This window comes from Crocuta crocuta, unplaced genomic scaffold, assembly GCF_008692635.1.
Source record: "Crocuta crocuta isolate KB4526 unplaced genomic scaffold, BGI_CrCroc_1.0 scaffold1293, whole genome shotgun sequence".
Lineage (NCBI taxonomy): Eukaryota > Metazoa > Chordata > Mammalia > Carnivora > Hyaenidae > Crocuta > Crocuta crocuta.
This window is the reverse complement of record NW_027531937.1, coordinates 55,561-76,296: the sequence shown is the minus strand read 5'-3', so window position 1 is coordinate 76,296 and position 20,736 is coordinate 55,561. Positions and strand designations below refer to the sequence as shown.

Here is a 20,736-nt window from a genome sequence, read left to right as displayed (position 1 = left end):
CACGCAAAAGGAAAACAAGGATCTCTTTGGCACCACACAATGTAGCTGAACAAAATTAAAGTCCTATTGCTTCCTATGCTCAGAAAGCTCAAAAATGCTAAAGACAAGCTTGGTTTTCTATGATCCAGCAATTCCACTACTAGGTATTTACCCAAGGAAAATGAAAATGCTAATTTGAAAAGACATATATCTATCCTATGTTTATTGAAGCATTCCTTGTAATATCCAAGCTATGGAAGCAACCCAGTGCCCATCAATGGAAGAAGATATGGGGTGTGTGTGTGTATGTATATATCTAAATCCACTGATGTATATACACACACACACACACATACAACAGAATATCATTCAGCCATAAAAAAGAATAAAATACTGCCATTTGTAACAAAATGGATGGATCTAGGGATATAATGCTAAGTCAAATAAGTCAGACCGAGAAAGACAAATACCATATGATTTCATTCATATGTAGAATTTAAGAAACAAACAAACAAAAAACGAACTAAGAAAAAAAGGAGCTAAACAAAAGGAAAGACACCTAGATATAAAGAACAAACTGGTGCTTGTAAGAGGAGAAGTGGGTGAGGGATAAGTGAAAGAGATGAAGGGGAGTAAGAGTATCCAAATGAGCATTGGGTGATGTACAGAATTGCTGAATCACTATATTGTACACCTGAAACTAATGTAACACTATATGTTAATTATACCAGAATTAAAAAGATAAAAAAATTTTAATATTCAGGTACAGGGAACAGTTAATACAAAGGCCCTGAGGTAACAGTATGCATGATGTTGCCATTTGTAAACTATTCCTGGATCAGAAGAGTTTAACCTTGAGAGCTTATTTCTTATTAAATTACTAGCATCTCTAGAGTCTCTCCCAAATAAGGTAACTCATGCTGGTTTTTTTGGCTACTCCCTTTTAGTTCACTCTACAATTGGATAGCATCATAGTAAAGGTTTCTACTTCCAAGATTAACTGACTCCCTAGAATCCCCTCTCTTATTCTGGGATGAGAAGTACCATTAGAAAGAAATTAAGACCTGAAATCAGACAGGTAAAAGTTTAAATCCTAATTCCGCCTCTATGAAAAGGCATGGAACTTAGAGCAATCTGCAAGCTTTGGTTCCCTCAACTATAAAATGGAGATAATTATAATTATACTTAAATCACATAGAAGTTAAATAGAATAGTGTGTGTCATAATGGTAATAATAATAGGAGCAGTAAGAAACTTTGGGAGGTGAAGGATGGGTCTATGACCTTTAGGGTGATGATGGTTTTCTAAGTGTAAACTTACCCAAACTCATTCAATTGTATTCGTTAAATATTTTTGACACGGCAATCACTACCTCAATTAAGTGGTTTAAAATACACAAATAAAAGACTGAATAGTGCATTTTAAAAAAAGAGAAGCTTGGTTTTCAGAAAATATCTGGTGGCCTCTTTTATGCCAGAGTGGCAAACAGAACGTATGAGATTAAAAAAACGTATAACCCTTACTGTGCCAATTTTCAAAGGGCTCTCTACCCTCCCACTTCCCTCTATCAAACACATCACTCAGCAGGCCCACCCTCCATGGGTTAAACGAATGCTCTGGCACTCTGCTAGTTGCCCACTGCCGTGTGTCAGGAGCTTAGGATCAAGAGCCTGACTGATAGAGTATAAAGCATAAACATTACCTGTTAGAAAGCAGAGCTCAGGGATCAGGTGGGCCACCCGAGGCTCAGTGTTGTTATTTCTCTTGGTTTTCAGCAGACTAACAAGCACTGGCTGGTTTAAGTCAGATAAAGTAATATCATATTGCTATAGAATGCAAGATCAATGAGGGAAAAGTTAATATGACAGCACTGTAAAATGAGCATCCTTGCTTATAAGCCACAAGGTAATCCAAAATGAATAGATAAATCTTCTCAATAAAGGGAAAAAAATCCTACTAATCCCTATGGTTACCCACTCATTTCTACTTCCTTCCTAGGACTCATCTTTGACTTCTCAGGGTCTGTTTTATGATTTTATTGATTACCTTTTATAATGCAATGTTGTTTTCAAAAAAAAGAAGTTCTTTCCTTGCCCCATCCAGAGTCAGAATAGCCTCCAGGTGGCTGTATGTGTACACAGTGCAATGGCCCCCATGGAGGGGACTTGATGCCAGCATTTCCACTATTTATGCCTGAGGCCACTGCTCCATACGTAACTAACTGGCTCGGAGCATCTGTAGTCATTCTGAAACTATCTACACACAAACTGGGGGCATATAGAATCAACCTCAGATTTCCCAAAAAAGTATGACTGTCCTTGATTTCCAGGATAGCCCAATGTTACAGGGAAGCAGCTTTGAAGTCTGGCAAATGTGAACCTGGTCCTTGGCTCCCCCGTTTAACTGGACTGTGACACTGGAGAAGTGACTTACCTTTCCTCATCGACGAAATGAGCTGAACAGTAGCTCAGAGGCATCCCACATAAACCACTAGCATGGCATCTGGTTTATAATGAGTCCTTGGCCACTGTTCACTCCTCTCCCACCCCCATTCCCTTCCTAACCTTGAATTTCAACATTCTCACATTGCCAAAAGTCCATTTTACCTTCCAATACCAGCGGTTCCAATTAACACTCATTTCCGGTAAAATTTACTCAACACGAATGACAGAACAACTGGAAGTATAATCTGAAAAATGCCCAGGCACTATGTGATGTTGGCATCAGTAATTACTCTTGCAAGAAGCAAGAGTTTCTCTGTTCGGTAAGGACTTTTAGTCATTAAAATAAAAAACAATTCAGGAAATTGCAGTTTGAAGTGCTGACTGCAAGGACTGCTATAGCTAAAAAGCTTGGGGAAGTCTTCATAGAAGGAGAATTTTGATACATGACTTCATTAATACAGTCAACATCTCCTGCTTACTATGTTCCAGGGACCACAGCGGACACAAAGATAGAAGAGGCACTATCCCTACCTCACATGTAACTACACTGTCTACAAACAAGGTATGGAAGCACAAAGTTGACATGCTAAGCACTTGTACTTTTCCTCATTTAATCTTAACAACAAACCTATGAGACAGATACTATCTCATCCCCTCTACAGATGAGGAAACATTATGAGAAGTGAAATAACTTTCCCAAGGTCCCAGAAATTAGCTGGATTATAGTAATAAGCTAATATTACTATAGTAATGGGTATAGTAATATAGCTAATAAGTAATTAGCTGGATTACTTATCCCATAACACTTGGGAGCTCTGCCTGCTATATACCATTCAGTACTGGGTCCCTGGGGAGGAAGGTGGTATCAGGAAACAATATATGGATGGTAAATCAGGGAAGGCTTCATGAAGGAAGCAAAGTCCAAAAGAGCACCTTGAAGAAAATATGGGAGTCTAAAGATTTGCCGGGGCATGTTCCAGGAAGAGGGTGTTGTATTTACCCGGAACATTGCCAAGAATTCTCCCCACTAAACTGTGTCATAAGATAGTCTTTACTCTCTTCCTTGCCCGTTTTCTTAGCATTTGAAAATATTTTTCATGAAAAAATAAAATAGAAAAATAAGGTCAATATCAAGATGTCCACTTTGAGAGTTGACTACACAGTAATTCAGTAACTCAGTGTTCCTTTTCCTGGGACAGAGAGGAAGACATTCTAGGATAGGCACAATTTCTTTCTTTTTCTCCCTAATTACAACATATATGCAGTGAGCTACACATATGCAGTGAGCTACAACTCATTACAAAGAGAGTGAGTGGGATTTTACCATGATTCTCTTCTCAGAATGTTACAAGTCCTAAAAATACCTCTGTTCAAGGAAGAAAAATTTAATCATGCAGGAAAGAAACCCAAATGTTCAACAAACTTGCTGTTTAATAAACAAACACTTATGGGGCATATTATGCACAAGATGCTTTGCTAGGCACTATTCATCACTGGCTAGCCAAACGCCATTCCTGCTCTACAAGGAAGACATTCTAGAAGCAACATGATGCATGATACAAGTGCTTAGAGAATTGTTATGTCTTCTGTGAATGTGACAGGAAGCAAAGTCAGAGAGGACTTTACAAATGTGGCGACACATGACTTGGAAGCTAGGGGTTTAGCTGGTGGTGAAGGGTATGGTATGGATTTATGCCAATGTCTAGTGAACATGAGCAAACACAGAGAAACATTTAGTGACAGCAAGTGGATGGGGTGACAGCAGCATGGGGTGCCTGGTGGCAATGCGGTGAGAGATGAGGCTGAAAGGTGAGATGGGACCAAAGTGTGTGATGCCAGAGACGAAGAAGGGGAGGCTGGGAAAAGCAGGGCCGGGTCGCCACCATTCATGCAGTGCTCACCATGTGCGGGCACCAGGCGAAAAGCTCTGTAGGCATGGTTACCTCATTCTGTGCTTGTGCTGCAAGCCCCCGTGAAGGCAGACCAACGACTCCCCTTCACAGATGACCCTCCAGGTTTAGTGATTTGCTCAAGGTCACACAGTCAGTGTCGGGACTACCCTATTCTCTAGCCTATGCTCTTAACCACCTTTCTGGGCAGCATTTCAGGAAGATCTCTCTGGTGGCAGTGAGGATAATGGGTCACAGCGAAGACAGAGCTGTGGCAGGGACTCCAGAAGGGGGTGACCCAGATCTCCCAGGGGGGAACCCATGAGTCGTCCTGCATTCATGCAGCGGTAATAGGGCTGAGAAAGGGAGATGGGTTCCTGGGAGAATCCTGAGAAAGGAGGCAGGACTGACGCTGGTGACAAATGAATGGGCAGGTGAGGGTGAAGAAGAGGAAGGAAGCGAGAGGGTGAATTTCCCGGAGAAACAGGAGTGGGAAGACCATGAATTCAGTATGAACGATGTTAGTCTGAAATGCCTCCAGGACATTCATGCAAATGTGATCTGAAAATGGAGATAAGTATGTAATTCAGGAAGGAGGGCAAGGCAAAAATACAGTATTTGAGAGGTCTGCAGATAGGAAGAAGAGATCCTATATGAGGGACCCATGGGGAATAATTGCATTTAACATCTGGGGCAAAAGGAAGGGGAAAGCATCAAAAGAGGCTGAGACTCAACAACACAGCCTGGGAGAGAGCCACCAGGGCTGTCCCTGGGAGTCAAGGAGGTGAGCCACTCAGTCAGGTGTCACTGGGGTCATATGCCGCAAAAAGCCCCTTACAATAAGAAAGGTAGCTGAATTTGCCTTTAAAGGGAGCTATTTCCACAGCAGCAGACCGGATGCCAGACTATGGAGGTTTCAGGGAGGAAGAACAACAGAAGAGGGGCTTGGAACTAGTGAAGATGACCTTCCAGAGAAATCAGCTAAGTGAAAAAAAAAAAGATAGCTTTTCTTGAAAGTATGGAAAGAAGAGTTTTTACTATTGTTTGTTTTTTGAAATATCTGTGAGATTCTGGAGACTGAAATATGATTATATAAGAAGCCTCTGTAAGGAACTCCAGAGGGAAGGTGGGGGGTAGAGATAACGGTGATAACTGTGAATCCTGCTCTGCGAGGCGGCATGAGATTCCATCAACAAATATTTGAGCATCTGCTATGTATAAGCACCGTGCTTGCCCCCGGTATCCAGAAATAAAGAGGTCAAAGTTCAGGGGAGAAGTCAGACCATTCACATCCTGCCGATGATAATGTGATGGCCCTAAATACAGGAAGGAGCCCCTGGGGAGAGTGCCATGGGGCTCCCCTGAGAGTTGACATGGCTGAGCTCAGTACTGAAGGGCGGTCAGTGATTGACTGGCTGTGAAGGGGTGCCCAGGAACAGGAAGTACATGCCTGAGANNGAGTAACTGACTAAAGGAACTACAAACATAAACTCAATAGAACAAAGGAAAACGAAAGTGGTAGCAGATGGGGCTCAAGAGGCAGGAAGTGGCCAGATTACAAAGGGGCAGTGCCCAGGAGCTTAGGACTGGCTTCTAAGGTACTACAAAGTCATGGAAATATTTTAAGCAAGGAAATGACATTATCAGATATGCTTTTAAGGGAAATTACTCAGACTATAGGAAGAAGGACAACAGGAAGCAGGATGAGGGTCTAAGCCAAGCCAGGGAAAGTAGGCTTGGAGGGGAAGGGACACATCGAAGAATTATGTCAGAAGCAGTCTCAGCCTGACAACTTGGGGGACCTGTTAGCCTTGGAAAGGAACAGAGAGACCTCTCTAAGCTAAGAGGAAGAGAGATGAGCATAAAGTACAGAAGTCCAACCTGCTTATAGTAGTCCACATAGGTGGTCTCAGTGCCATCCTGCTTCTGAAAGGTGTGCGTGGGCTTCACCGACCAGTCAATGTCATCGATGCGGTAGGTTTTGTTATTGTATCTGGGAAATGCAAGAAATCTTCACAAATGTTTCCAAATCATACAAGCGGCTATTTCACCACAGTTTTAATTCAAAGTATTAAACTCCAGAATTTCAGAAATTACAATAGTAAAACAAGAATGGACATTTTTAAAAAAATGACTGGCTCTTATCTGAGAAGAGCACTCATTAACTCTTCAGGATACAAGAAGACCTCCATTCCAACAAAACAGGTGAGGAAGTCATTAAACCACAATCTTTGTCACCGAGAGACACTCTAACTCCAGATAAATTATTCTTAGATGGTCAAAGGCTGAGGCACTGCTCAAGGCTTTCCCATCAGCTTCCGGTGTCATTCAGAGTTTTTGAGCTCCCAGATAGTTCTTCTGCTTAAAAAACAGGGAAGAAGGCTGATCAACCATGCCAGCTGGGTGTCGCACGTAATCTCCCATGGAGGGCTGGCCCTCAGCCAAACTGCAAAGCAGGCTGGCTAAGATCATTTTCAAGTCTATTTCCCCTGCAGCACTGTGCGGCCTGGAATATTCTTTCATGCTGCCCCAACCTCAAGATGGGAACCTCCCAGGTTTCTCCTGGCTCTTGGTACTTTGCAAGGTTACTCTGGAATATTGTGATAAGCTAATTCATGGCAATCATGACAGGAGGATCATGGGGTGGCCTTCTCATCTCAGGTGGTATGGAAGTCACCCAGGCCCACCGCCCTGCTTATATAACCCAGAAAAAACAACTTGAAGTGAAAATTCCGAACCAGATTAGAAGAGGACTAGCACGTCCTCTAGAACTATCTGTGGACTGAAGCAGGACATGGTAAGCTTTGTAGTTGGTATTCAGGAAACAACCCAATCTGTCTGTGTTTAATTCAGTTCAATGTGCATTCAGAGCAAATTATACACAGATAAACCTCAGGACTTGAAAGTTCTCGGTCTTAAAGCCCCTTTACTCTTACAGAGAAGAGGAGACATGGACCTGATGTTCTCTCCTGTGATGTAATAGAATGAAATAAAATGGCTATGAGCAATGTGCTATGGGAACAGCACAGAGGAGGTAACTGAGTAAGTCCGGTAATGGAGTGGACAGGTGGAGGCTTCAGAAAAACAGTGAGGTATGAGCTGGATTTTGTAGAAACAGAACTTTAAAAAGACAGAATTAGGGGTGTAAAATCCAGGCAAAGGCACTGAAGCAGGAAAGTGCAGACTCTTGGGGGTGGGGAGAGGGGTGCAGCTAGAGATGGTTTAGGACTACGTGAGGAGTGGACGGTCCCTGAAGGCCACTCCAGGAAGTCTGAACTCTAGTCAACTGAGAATGGCCAGGTCTAAACAGGTGAATAAACTGATCAGACTGTGCTCAGGACAAAGCTCTGTGGCTATTCCTGTTCCCAAACAGCATAAAGAATTCATTCCCTCAAGGCACCTGGGTGGCTCAGTCAGTTAAGTATCGACTTTCAGCTGAGGTCATGCTCTTACAGTTCGGTTCAGTGTTTGGTTAATTGTCCATGGTTCCTGGGGATTCATGCGCTGCATTAGGCTCTGTGCTGGCAGCTCAGAGCCTGGAGCCTTCTTTGGATTCTGTGTCTCCTTCTCTCTCTGCCCCCACCCCCAACACTCTGTCTCCCTCTCTCTCAAAAAATAAACATTAAAAAAAGAAGAAGAATTCATTCCCTCAGGAAGTTTTCTTAAATGCAGTCTTTTACCTTGTAAGGACAATGAGCCCAAGCAGCCGTTTCTCACACATCTGGGTAAAGCAGGACATACCAGTTTCCTGGCAGAGATCAGTCATGAATTCTAGAACAGTCTCATTTCGGAGTACTTTATAACTCACATCAGCAGTAAACAGGAGCCTGCTCTCAAACTGTGACACAGAAATAGCAAACCCAGGCCAAAGGGATAACCTTCAAATAAATAAACAAATAAATAAATAAATACACATATAAACACACATAAATACGTGAAATAAATAAATTTGAAATGTCATATCATAAAACAATAAACATTTTAGTGGTCCTCTTATATTCCAATTTTCCTCGTTTTATGGAACAATCTTTCTTTAGTCTGATTTTTTCCAGCTGTGACTAAAATCTTCAGTCATTCCTAGCGGAGGAGTGTCTTTAAGCATATATTTATGATAAATGGCTTTCCAAAGAAGCAAAGCATCTCCCCTCCTTGGCACTACTGACATTTGGGACCAGATCATTCTGTGTTAGGAGCTGTCCTGTGCCCTGTAGGATATTTGGTACTACTCCCTACCCCCACCCCCGGCCTCTACCAACCAGATGCCAGGAGCAGCCTCCATGCTGTGACAACCGAAATACTTCCAGACTTTGCCATATGTCTCCTGGGGGGCACACGTGCCCTTGGCTGAGAACCACAGCTGTAGGATGACTATGTTTATGGGCTGATGTGTCCCAGCATGAAAACCTCGAGGTTCAGAAAAGTACACAGACTCAACAGTGAAGGCAGTATACGGACCCCACGAGGGTAAGAACTAATCTAAGCGACATCTCGTACACACACAGAAGGGACACCAGAGCAGAGGCTATAGCTCCTTTCTACAACCATGAATATCATGGCCTGAAGTCTTGAATAAGAAAAATTTATGGAAAGGACATGAAAGAACAGGCAAATATATACATATTTTTAGATTGTTTCAGTTTACTCTGTGGACTTCATTCACGGCCAGCTCTTAGGACAAGCACCTGTGCTAGCACCCACTCCGGCTCAGCACAACCCTGCACCGACAAGAACTTCTAATCCAGGTTGGGAGGTAAGTGAGAGCACCAACAGGATGCTTCCCACAGACCACTCTGACACCCTGAATTAACAGATGGAAACCCCAGCACTTCCTCCCTACCTGGCAGCAGGCTAAACACCCTGCCCCTCATGTCTTCTCGCTTATGCACTCCTTCCTTTGTATACAGATCTGTCTTTGGGTTACCAATTGCCTCTCTGTCTTTAGCTTGACCATGTATTTTGGAGGGCCAGCAACCCATTGTAGACATAACTGACCACTTTCCTGGAAGCATGCACTTCCGGTTTAGAGTGAAAATTCGTCCCCATTTACTTGACTTGTTTGTCTGGCCTCTGCTTACCCAATATGAACCATCCTGTCTGTGCTAACTTCCTGTCAGCAAGAAAGCAGGGTATCAAATATGCGGTATAACGTAATATAGCTTACTCTACTTTCATTACTACTTGTCATGCACAAAAAACTCAGTTTCTGAATTCCTTCTAGGACTTATGATAATCATCTCAGCATGTTAAAATAAGAAAACAGGCTGCTAGCTTCACAGTGACATTCACCATTCCATAAAAAAAACTTCAAAATTTAAAAAATCCATTATTTTTCATAATACACAGTCTCTCAGAGGAGGCATAATGGTATAATATTGCATCGTAAATTATGTTCTTCACATTATAACAATTTCAGAGTAACAAAGTATAAACAAACCTACTTGTGCTGGGGAATTTCCACTAGCTCAGAAGGCTTATAGAAGTTCCGTCCTATTTGGTACATGGCCAACTTTTTTAAGATCCTGCAAGTATATATATATATTTTAAATCTTTGGTAAACATCAGTTAATAACAGTATCATACTAAGTTTGTACCCATGCTGGACATCCTGATAGAATTATGTAGAAAATATAGAACTATCATTCTTCTAGCACTGGAAGGTTTAGATGCTAAATATATGTACGGGTGTGTATATGAGAACTATCACTTCTTCATATTTGAGAATCATATCATTGAAATTGTTTTTGTCTGTCTGCATTTAACTGCAATGATAAATATGTGGTCACCAATATGACTGTGGTTGCAACATTCTGGTTAGCATGGGGTGAGGCAAGCCATGTTTGCAGGCTCTTCCAGTATCTCCTCTGATTTGACAAAGAAGCGGTTTCTAATGAGGCTACTCAGGCTCCCCACATGGCATAGCTGCCTCTTCAGCAACAAATATCCTGGTCACCTTTGGAAAGGACACATCACTGATCTGAGGCTGCCCACTGCATGAAGGAAGTGTAACCATCTCAGGTCAAAAAACATGGGTTACAACTCCATGATTTTGGCTACCACACGTCATTGAGCTATCTACTGAACATCTGATCTAAAGCTGCTTAGCAGGACATCTGACTAGAATTAGGAAGTAACGCATCTGGGGATGGGGATGGATTCCTTTATGTGCCCAACCCATCAACAACCAAAGTCTTTCATCCTCCTCCTGTCCAGAGACCATTATTGAGCACAGGGCTGGTGTCAAAGGTTTCTGGACATATCATCTTGCCGGTCCATACCAGTAGCATGGAAAACTGCCGTTCACAAACATTTGTGTTCCTGTGTGTCGTCTAGGAAGTGTGCTCAAAATATGGAGTTTTTCAGGCCCCGTTCTTGACATTCCGTTTACTAGGTCCTGGGAGGGGCCGGGAAATCTGCATTTTGTGGAGTTTCACCTCCCTTCCACCCCAGATAACACTGAAGCAAGCGATCCTTACATCAATTTCGAGGAAACTGTAATCACAATTTCTGAAAAGTGTAATCACAGCCTTCCTTCTGCCCCAGGGGTTCACATGGGGAAAGGTGAGGCTGAGGGTGGGGATGAGAGCAGAGGGAAGCTGGTGATGCTAGAAAAATAACACATAACAAAGAATATTTAAGTCTCAGATGAAGGGTGGGAGAGGGTAAGGAAAAGGCAACCCTCCTCCGCGCCTCCCCTCCTGCCCACAGCTGCCACCTCTGAGACATCACAACCCTTGAGTTCTTTGTCCCAACTGAAGGAGCACTGGATGGCCAGATGGGAGTGAGAGGCTGTGAGGGACTGCAGGTATAGTACTGCACAGGTACATGGAAGTGCATGGAAAAGTGCCCTGCGGATGACGCTGCTGCTCACAGGTGTCCCACGAGATGGTTGACAGTCATCAACCCAGGCTCTATGCTGAAAGGCGTCTCTAGCCTCAATTTAACTGACATGTGAGGTGCCTCACTTTTTGAAGATGATATTGAAGACCTGGATGCACACGGGGGAACTTGCTGGCAGCTCCCTTGTCAGAGTGATAGTCATCTTTACAGTCCTGCCTCTGTGAGTTTCACTCAACAATTCCGTGACCTGGAAAAGATGTACTTAATAGGCACTCTAGAGTGTCCCCGAGTGTGAAGAATTAGATATGATACATCCATCAAAATCTAATATGCATTAACAAAACAAAACTGCAGGTGTTAGTAATGTAATAATCTAATCATATTATACTTGGAGAATTTTTCTGTCATGCTAATCCTAGAAAAGCAACACATCTCTTTCCTCTTAATGGAAGATCTTAATGGAGAATCAAAATCAGAGACTTGATCCAAAAAGAAATCCAGAGCAAGGTTTCTTCATCTTATTTAGTAGGGGTGGGGGGATGACACTTGGGGGACAGGTCACAAATCACCTTGAGGGTATGATAAAAGTTTCAGGCATTGTCCCAAGAAAACTTTACATACCTGTATACCACAATGATACACCTATGTTCACAGACACCCAGAAGCCTACTAGTGGACTGTCCTGCCCATTCTGGGTTTGTGGATTCCAGAGGACAGCCTCTCAGCATTATTCATAAAACAGAAGACCAAAGAAGAAGAGAGGAAGAAACATAAGGAGAGAAGATTTGCAAGTAAAGTGGAAATAAATGTGGGAAAAGAGGGGAGAAATCAGTAGGCATGAAAACAGAGAGGGAATCTGATCTTACTAATTTTTGAAACCCTCTCTCAAGGCTTCAGTGGTCAGTGGGGGGCAGTCCCTATCTCTCCCCAGGACATTTAAGAGTCTCCCTACATTGGAGCCACGACTTCCATTCCTTCCCTGCTAAACCTGGATTATCAGAAATTTCTAAAATATGCCCCTCACCTTCTATCATTGTGCCTTTGCTCCTTCCTGTACTTTTGTCTTGCATTCCCCCCCACCCCCCTCCCCCTCTTCATTGATTCCAATCCTACCCAACCAAGGAGCCAGTTCACTTCCCTTCAAGTATCCTCTGGGAATGGTCTTTCATCGAGCTCTGTATGAAGGCCTTGGACAAGACACTTAACCTCTCTGAGGCTCCAGGGGTGATGAGAACATTAAAGGAGGTCACACATACAAACAGCCTGGCAGAGTAGGCACTCGATAAATGTTGCCTTGTACTGCATTCATTTATAAATAACCTTGCGCTGTATTTAGTTGGAAACAACTTTAGTGCCAAGTTGAAGTTGTTTGACAAGAACCTTGTTTTATGTGTCCTGGTTTCCTCTATAATGGCAGCACCCGGCAGTCACACGGCAGGCCCTTTAGAAGCGTGGAAAGAAAGCGTAAGAGTGGCACACTGATGTGACTAGTGCCAGCCATCCAGGTTGTGGCCACAGATACACAGATGGGGTCCGCAAGACAGTGGAAGGCCAGGAAGCAGCAGAACAGAACTTCTAGAACTGTGCTACGTGGGAGTGCAATGAATGATTAGTGGAGGGGCTCTTTCAACAAAAATGAGCACCCTACAAAGTGTGGGGAGGATGGATGGGAGTGCCGGAAAAGCCCAAGTCAAATTAAGATGAGAATAAAAAGGTGAGCACAGTAACATGTTTGTTGGGACACTATTTCTTCTTACTGTTTCTATTTCACTTTCATTGGGTAGCAGGTCATATGTTGATAAGGCACAAGACAACACTCTTTTGTCTAAACCCTTTATCACCTGTGTCCAGGAAATAAAATCAATAGGCCTGACTTGTGTCACTAGGTTTCTCCTCAGCTGCTTCTTCATTAGATTCCATCCCAAACAATACGGTACATTCCACATGCTCATTTTGAGTGAGAAACAAGTAATAGTAACTTATTCTGAGCATCTATAGAGTAAAATTTTTCCATTTTGGTTAGGTACAATTGAAGTAAGCTAGATTACTCAATGGAGAGTATATAATACTGACATATCTAATCTACTGTTACTACAGATGTAGGTACAAGAACAAGATGACTTTTAATTATAACAATACACCTGAAACATGTATCATTCAGTTATGAGAGGTGTGGTATATTAGCATGCTATCAATATCTGGTCATAAGACAAAATACTAAATCAATAAGGACTTAGGATGAATGCAAGTGTTTCTAAATTTACACATCTAGATTTTCCAAGCCCCTAAATTTAAGTCTATGATATAACTTTTAAATTCCATATCCAGAGAAAATAATCACTCAAGTAGCTCTTAGAAATCTCAGGCTCTTGTAAAAAGATAAAAGCCCCAAGAACGGTCAGAAGCCTGTTTCTTCAAGTACCTAGGTGGCTCCATCAGTTAAGCAACAGACTCTTCATTTTGGTACAAATCATAATCCCAGAATTGTGGGATCAAGCCCTGTGTCAGGCTTAAGACTGTCTCTCTCCCTCTATCTCTTCCCTACTCATGTGTGTATGCACTCTCTCTTAAAAAAAAAAAAAAAGAAAGAAAGAAAGAAAAAGAATACATTTCTTGAGGAAATTCACAGAGATTTATGTGGAGTCCAGAAATTTAAATTCATTCCTTGGTACTATCTTGTCCAAAATGTTGAACAAAAAGATTAAGCTTTCTCAGGAATAGAAGCATAAAGTTTTAACCCAATGCTCCATTTTAATTTTTTATAAAGAAACTGGTTCTTTTTTCCTTGTAGTAATCTTAATACTGTTTCAGAACAAAGCATATGATAAAAACATCAATAACAATATATTTTAGGACTGAAAATGTTGAAGGTATAAAAACATGGATAAAGGAATATGAATCATTCAATTGCCATAGTCAATGATCATGCCATTAAAACGTATCCTTAAGATTGATATCAATAACCAATATTTCATATGATCAAAGAAATGACAGTTTTTGAATCAGAAACTGATCTAAAGCTATTTGGACACACAGATACAACTGCGCAGGAGCAGAAAAAGTAGAGTAAATTTAAAGCAGTGAAGCCATAGGCTAAATGGTATTTCTTAGTCTTGTCTATTTGGGGAAAAGTTTAAAAAGGATGCCTGTTTCAAGGCAACTCTGCCTTGAAAAAAAAGTTGTAGTTAAAACATCAGTGTTTGTATTACAGCTCTTGTTTTTTAAATGCCAGATCATCAGCTTCTTTACTAAGAAATCAATTACTGACGAGGTTTTAAGTAGGAAGTCTTTTTGCTCTCAGGCATGGGAACAGGAAAGAAGATAGGAGCAAGTGAAACACTCATTCCAACTGTTACGACAATCAGCCAACCTCTCAAATATACATGGATGAGTGTAAGTATACGCATGTGTGTGCAGGTATAAAACCTAACCATACTGTACCTTTCCTTCCAGTTTTTGTGCGAGAAAAAGCATGACACCATCAAATGCTTTTGCTTTGTTAGAAAGTTCCCTATGGCTATAAAGCAAAGCAATTCTCAGCCTTCTAGACTCTAACTCTGGATCATACGTCACATGATACTGGTAGAGCTGCCAGTCCTGGGGCAGATCTAAACTAAAGAGGTTTGTGACGAGCTTCACAGGTACTCCACTGGAACCTGAAGAAGGCAAATAAAAAAACATTGTTTTAACCAAAATAAAATCACACCATGCTAATACTGATTGCATCATTTAACAATTATATTTGTGGATGCATAGTTGTTGCATGTGTCAGTAAAACAAGATAAGCTCTAACAACCTATAGCCTGGTAACCTTCTGGAGTCCTACAAACACATATTTAGGAATTAAAAAGGGATCCTGGGTAAAGCAGTTCTCATAAGAACCTAAGAGAAGACGCTGACATTGTTCTCCTTGGGAAGGGAGAAGCATCAGAATTCAACTACCCCAGGACTCCTTCCAACGCTTGCCTTCCAGCTCTGAGTCTGAAATTCAAACTGGCTCAAGTAAGATTTTCAGATGCTGCTCTGAAACTATGTTGCTCTTAGATTATAAAGAAGCTGTCCCGTTCTTCCATGAACACAATCACAGCCCCTTGAAAATCCAGAAAACCAAAGGTTAACAACTATACTTCTGAGAATTCTGGGACAGTTCAATCCGTGGTTAGACCACTCTATTAAGTCTCAGGGAAGGGACTGAGGGGGCAGGAAAGGGGAGAGAGAAAGAAATTACACATCTTTTATATGTAAAAACAGACAAGACCTCTGGGCTTCTGTTTTCTGCAGACAGAGAGGGAAGCCATGTATGCTTCCAGAAATTCCATCCCCTACAGAGTTTATTATTCACCTCTTCAAAATATACAGGACAAATTCAGAGCTGGCCTCAATATAGCTGTTCTGTGCTCAAGATGGTGTAAGCTCCCTCTAGCACGGAATCTAGGAGGGCACAGAGGAGTTGCTACTTTGGACTTTTCCTTGTAGGGAATCATCCAATGTTTGTCTTACGAAAAAGAATGATATCAAATGGGCACTATTTTGTTTTCTTTCATGGAATAAGTGGAAACATGAGCCACCAAGGTGGTAAGAAAGGAAAAACATGCGTGCATATTTCCTTAGCTTCTACATACCGTATATATCCATTAGGAGCAAGTAATTAACGAATTGTGCTCTTTTAATTAGAGAAAAGCTTTCTTTTGTTTTCCTGTATCCTGGGAAATGGCAACATATGTTAGCTGCTCTATCTGTGGACAAAGAGGAGTCATCCTAGAATACCAGAGCTGGCAAGATCCTTGGAAATCATTCATACCAGTGTTTGCAAACAGTAATCACGACCCATTAGTGCTGAAGTTATGGAAATATATGAGATGACCCATTATGTCTTATGAAATGACTGGAATGCAACCGAGTAGACCTGAGTAAGGGCGAGCATTGTTTCATGAAACTTAGTTTCAATTTTTTTGTGTTAGTGTGTGTATGTTAGATACACAATATAGATAACAATGTATTTATTTCTTGCTTTTTTGCATGGTTATAAAGAGTTTGAAGAAAACTGATCTGCCTCAGGGAGTCTCTGTTAACTTTTGGAAGGGTGTCACAAAGCCTTTCAAGAATCTAATGAAGACAACAGACCTACTTTCCTCAAGATGCATATGCACACTCCTCACTGCAGTCAGAGTGGCTAAAATGAGCAAATCAGAGAACTCTAGATGCTGACGAGGATGTGGAGAAACGGGCACCCTCCTACACTGTTGGTGGGAATGTAAACTGGTACAGCCCCTCTGGAAAACAGTGTGGAGGTTACTCAGGAAACTAACAATAGAACTCTCCTATGACCCAGCAATAGCACTGCTAGGAATTTACCCAAGGGATACAGAAATGCTGAGGCATAGGAGCACATGTACCCCAATGTTCATAGCAGCACTCTCCACAATAGCTAAAACATGGAAAGAGCCGAAGTGTCCATCAACGGACGAATGGATCAAGAAGATGTGGTTTATCTATACCATGGAGTACTACATGGCAATGAGAAACAATGAAATCTGGCCATGTGTAGCAACATGGATGGACCTTGAGGGTGTTATGCTGAGCGAAATAAGTAAGGCAGAGAAAGACAAATATCATATGTTTGCACATAAAGGAGGATTAGGAGGAACTTGACGGAGGAACAAGGGGGAGAAGAAGGGGAAAAATGGTGGGGGAAAGGGAGAGAGGCAAACCATGAGAGACTCCTGAATGCTGACAAAAACTGAGGACTGATGGATGTGAGGGGGAGGGGGGATGGGCATGGAGGAGGGCACTTGTGGGGATGAGCACTGGGTGTTATGTGGAAACTAATTTGACAATAAACTATTTGTAAAAAAAAAAAGTTAATATTTGCTTTTAATAAACAGGATTTAAAACTCAAAAAAAAAAAAAAAAGAAGATGCATATGCACACAATTTGGTTGCAATTTCAAAGGTGAGCCTGGGAACTGGGTTAAGAATTCCAAAAGTAAGCTCTACCCTTCTTTTTATAGCCAAAGTCCAGGGAGGTTATTATTTCCCATATAGGAAAGGTGTTAAAAAAGAGATAGAGCATCTCTTTTAACCACAATCCCAGGTGTAAGGAGAAAGTCTTTTCAACAAGTGAAATGTTTTGGGGAAATGCTATTATTTCTACTAATAAAGGAGAGAATTGAGGCTAAAACAATTAGTGTCTAGATAATGCCGTAAACATAATAGGTGTTCAATAAATATCTTTTAAGTCAACATATAAACTTGTTTACTTTAGATATAGAAATTAAAATTCCTCAAGCTGGAAAACAAGCTTTTTGATTCCTCAATCAAAAAGTAAGTAACATGAAGACTGGGTACCTGTTTTACAATCTCTCACATGGGCCAATTTCTCTCTGGTACGGACACCCAGATCCATGAAGTCCCGTCTGATTTTCCCACCTCTTTGGATGAAAGGACATTGTACATCACCAGGGGATACACCATCTTCATCTAAAATATGAAGACAATGTCATAATAGCTCCTATTTCATTCTAGTGATATTGTTTACAACTACTATATCAAAAGTGCATCAATAACCAAAGCTCAGATTTTTGTGGCTTTAATTAAAACTAGTCCACACTGCTGAAAACAACCATGACTATACAGAAGTTTTCAGCCTATGAATTGAAAATTGTAAAAGAAGCATGGTATGTTTTGTTAGAAATAACAAAGCGATGAGTTAATTCTGCCTCATAACATTTTGGTCTAGTCTGCTCCTCCTCTTGGCAATGGAGAAAAAGTAGAGCTGGAAAAACCCCGGTGGAGAACAAGAGAGCCAGGCATCTGATGGTGAAGGGACTGCTGATCCAGAGAGTCTGGGAGACCCTTAGTGCTTAGAGCTTACATGGTTATTAGCAATCAATCACTTAACTTCATAGTCAGAACAAGGGAGATGGCCAACAGGTTTTAGCAGCGGTTGAATGGGATGAATTGTGGCCCAAATTTCATATGTTGTAGATCTAACCCCTAATATCTCAGAATGTGACTGTTTTTGGAGACAGATTCTTTAATAAGGCAATTAAGCTAAAATGATGTCATCAGCATGAGCCCTAATCCAGTATGACTGGTGTCCTTATAAGAAGAGATCAAGACACAGACAAATACAGAAAGGAGACCGTGTGAAGACACAGGGAGAAGACAGCCATCTCCCAGCCAGGGAGAGAGGCCTCAGAAGAAACCAACTTCGTGGACACCTTGAGGTTGGACTCCCAGCCTTCGGAATTATGAGACAACACATTTCAATTGTTCAAACCACCCAGTCTACAGTACTCTGTTACAGCAGTGCTCATAAACTAGCGTACGGGGCATGCCACCACACACTATGATGGTGGCTACTGGCAGTAGCATGTTGACAAGTCCCCTGAGGCCAAATCTGGATTTGCAGTGAAGACAGCTGCCATCAAATGGTGATGTCTACCACGGGTGGGGAATAAAAGAAGAGAGCAGTGGCAGCGGCTAAGCCCGGTTTCTGCCCTCCCTGCAGGGTGGTGGCATTGACACCTAAATATCATAAAGAATTTTTTTTAATTTATAATTATTTCCTGAACATAAAAGCTCAGAAAACTGGACTCCTGGTGCCTGTGGATGCCCAGCTGCCAGGCAGTCTCAGGAAATTCAGCAGCAGACTGTGTTTGGGGAGCCCCAAAGAAACATAACACACAAACACACGGGATCCTCCAAGAAAAGGTAAATGGGATGTTCTAAAAGTGACCCTGCTGCTGTAACACTGAGTGGTCATTCCCAAGCCCACACAGATGGAAAGGAGCCCAGTGGAGCAGATGCAGTTGCACTTACGTGTCTGAGAAATCCTGCTTGTTTCTGCAAAGCCGCTGGTAGAGGATGCTTCACTGTCACCAATATCAACAGACGTAGGCTAAAATAGGAAACACACACACACCTTGGTTAGATTTAAGATGTCAAGTCATAAACAAAAAAGTTAACACAAAAGAAGAACTGTATCATGTCTTAAGTCCTCAGACTACCATCAGCTAATGCTAACAGGTAAATCGCTTGAGAGATGATAAGAGACCGCCCATTCTAGGAAAAAAGGATAAGGGCAAGCTACAGTTTTCCCCATTATCAAACCTTAATTCTGACTATGAGCCAGATGCAGCTGTTACACCCTGGAGGTACAGAGAGGCAGAGCCGTGATTCTCATGCCCGCAGAGTTCATCACAGGGAAGGTGGCACCGATGAACACAGACCACCTGCCTTCACTGTCTACGCCCGTGGGAATGCCAGTGTGAACAGGTTGGTAGCAAGAAAATAAATTGGGCCCAGAGGACCTGGGTCACCAGCTCGGGTGAGGACTCTCCTGAATAAATCGGTCCAAAATTAGTTCACAAAACAGGCGGAGGGAACCATTAATATTTTCTCTTTTCACAGTAACTATTTATTGTTGTTTAAGAAGAAAAGTATCTTAAGACTGCTAAAATAAAATGCATGAAGTCAAGAGAAAGCAATGTCATAAAAATAAAAGCACAATGACCACAGATTACCCACTTTTGAGTACTTTCGGTCTAAGAGACTGCTCCAAATCCTGACAAGTAGTAATAATATCACCCAAAATTTGCTGAGTTGCCAGCCAATTAATCTAGTTGCCTAAGTCTAGTGGAAGGGTGGGGGCCTACCCACAGTGGTTTGTCGAGAAATAGCAATCGAATCTAAACCACATCTGTGTTTGAAATTATTTTTATGCATGAATTGGTGAGACAAATCATATTAGGTTTTATGCTCTTTAAGAGCACAATGAAGGTACTGGACTTTTTACCAGGAGACTTAGAACCGAGTCAAGTAATTTAACAACACTCAAAAAGTAGGAAAGCCTGACACACTGGGCTCCAGTTATCAGTACTCCTCGCGAACCAAAATATTTTCATTAATATCTTACTCAGATGAGACCCCCAGAAGGGAAAAATGTGACAAACCCCGGAAAGACTCAAAGCGGAAAGGGAAGATACGCCGCTCCTTCCCAGCAGAGAGGGAGAAATAAATGCAGAGAAAGGCGGTGTCCAACAAGAAGACAGATTAGGAGAGAGCAAGACCGTGTAGGCTGCGCATTCTACACACCGATGGCGGGGCTGGGGTGCACCCCACTTCCGCGGGCCTGGGGCTGCGGGCCCTGCCTCGCGCCCTCACGCGGGCGCGACCACTCATGTTCCCAAGAGCAAAACAAACTTCAAAGGCAGCAGGTCTCGATGAGGAGATTTGTCCCTGGGCCAGCGGGCGAGGCTATGACGCCACGGGGCGGACGTGGTGCGTCTCCGGCTCCGAGTGAGACGCAGTGGAGGGGCGTGCGTGGGTGGAGGTGCACGCACCGCACACTGCGCGCCGCCCACCTGGGTCCCGTGGCCTGTGGCACTGGGTGGGGGGTGGAGCCCAGACTTCCCTTTGCCCTCCATCCCACCCCCCTTTCCAACTTTGACATCATCCAACTACCCGGGTTTTGCCCATCGTGAGTGTGTAAGGTTGCACCAGACTTTTCTCCATTTGTCTTCTCTGCTCTCTAGTGTGGGTCAGCCCCTCTTCCTGTGTGTGATAGTTACAGCTCTGTTCACA

At 42.3% G+C, this 20,736-nt stretch overlaps 1 protein-coding gene across 2 annotated transcripts in view; it reads right to left on the bottom strand.

Annotated features, from left to right (window-relative positions):
* Positions 1-20,334, bottom strand: part of PIWIL4 (piwi like RNA-mediated gene silencing 4) — a 42,306-nt gene extending 21,972 nt beyond the window's left edge. Inside the window, exons 1-9 of one of the 2 annotated variants that reach the window (XM_077775029.1) lie at positions 20,248-20,334; positions 18,967-19,051; positions 17,497-17,622; positions 14,591-14,805; positions 11,275-11,396; positions 9,751-9,831; positions 7,993-8,190; positions 6,194-6,305; positions 1,682-1,805 (exon numbers count right to left, since the gene is read on the bottom strand). In XM_077775029.1, coding sequence (XP_077631155.1) covers positions 1,682-1,805; positions 6,194-6,305; positions 7,993-8,190; positions 9,751-9,831; positions 11,275-11,396; positions 14,591-14,805; positions 17,497-17,622; positions 18,967-19,051; positions 20,248-20,334 — 1,150 coding nt within the window. Of the gene's footprint in view, positions 1-1,681; positions 1,806-6,193; positions 6,306-7,992; positions 8,191-9,750; positions 9,832-11,274; positions 11,397-14,590; positions 14,806-17,496; positions 17,629-18,966; positions 19,052-20,247 lie in introns of both variants that reach the window. The other variant, XM_077775028.1, reaches the window with a different exon arrangement.
* Positions 20,335-20,736: the final 402 nt, after the last annotated feature.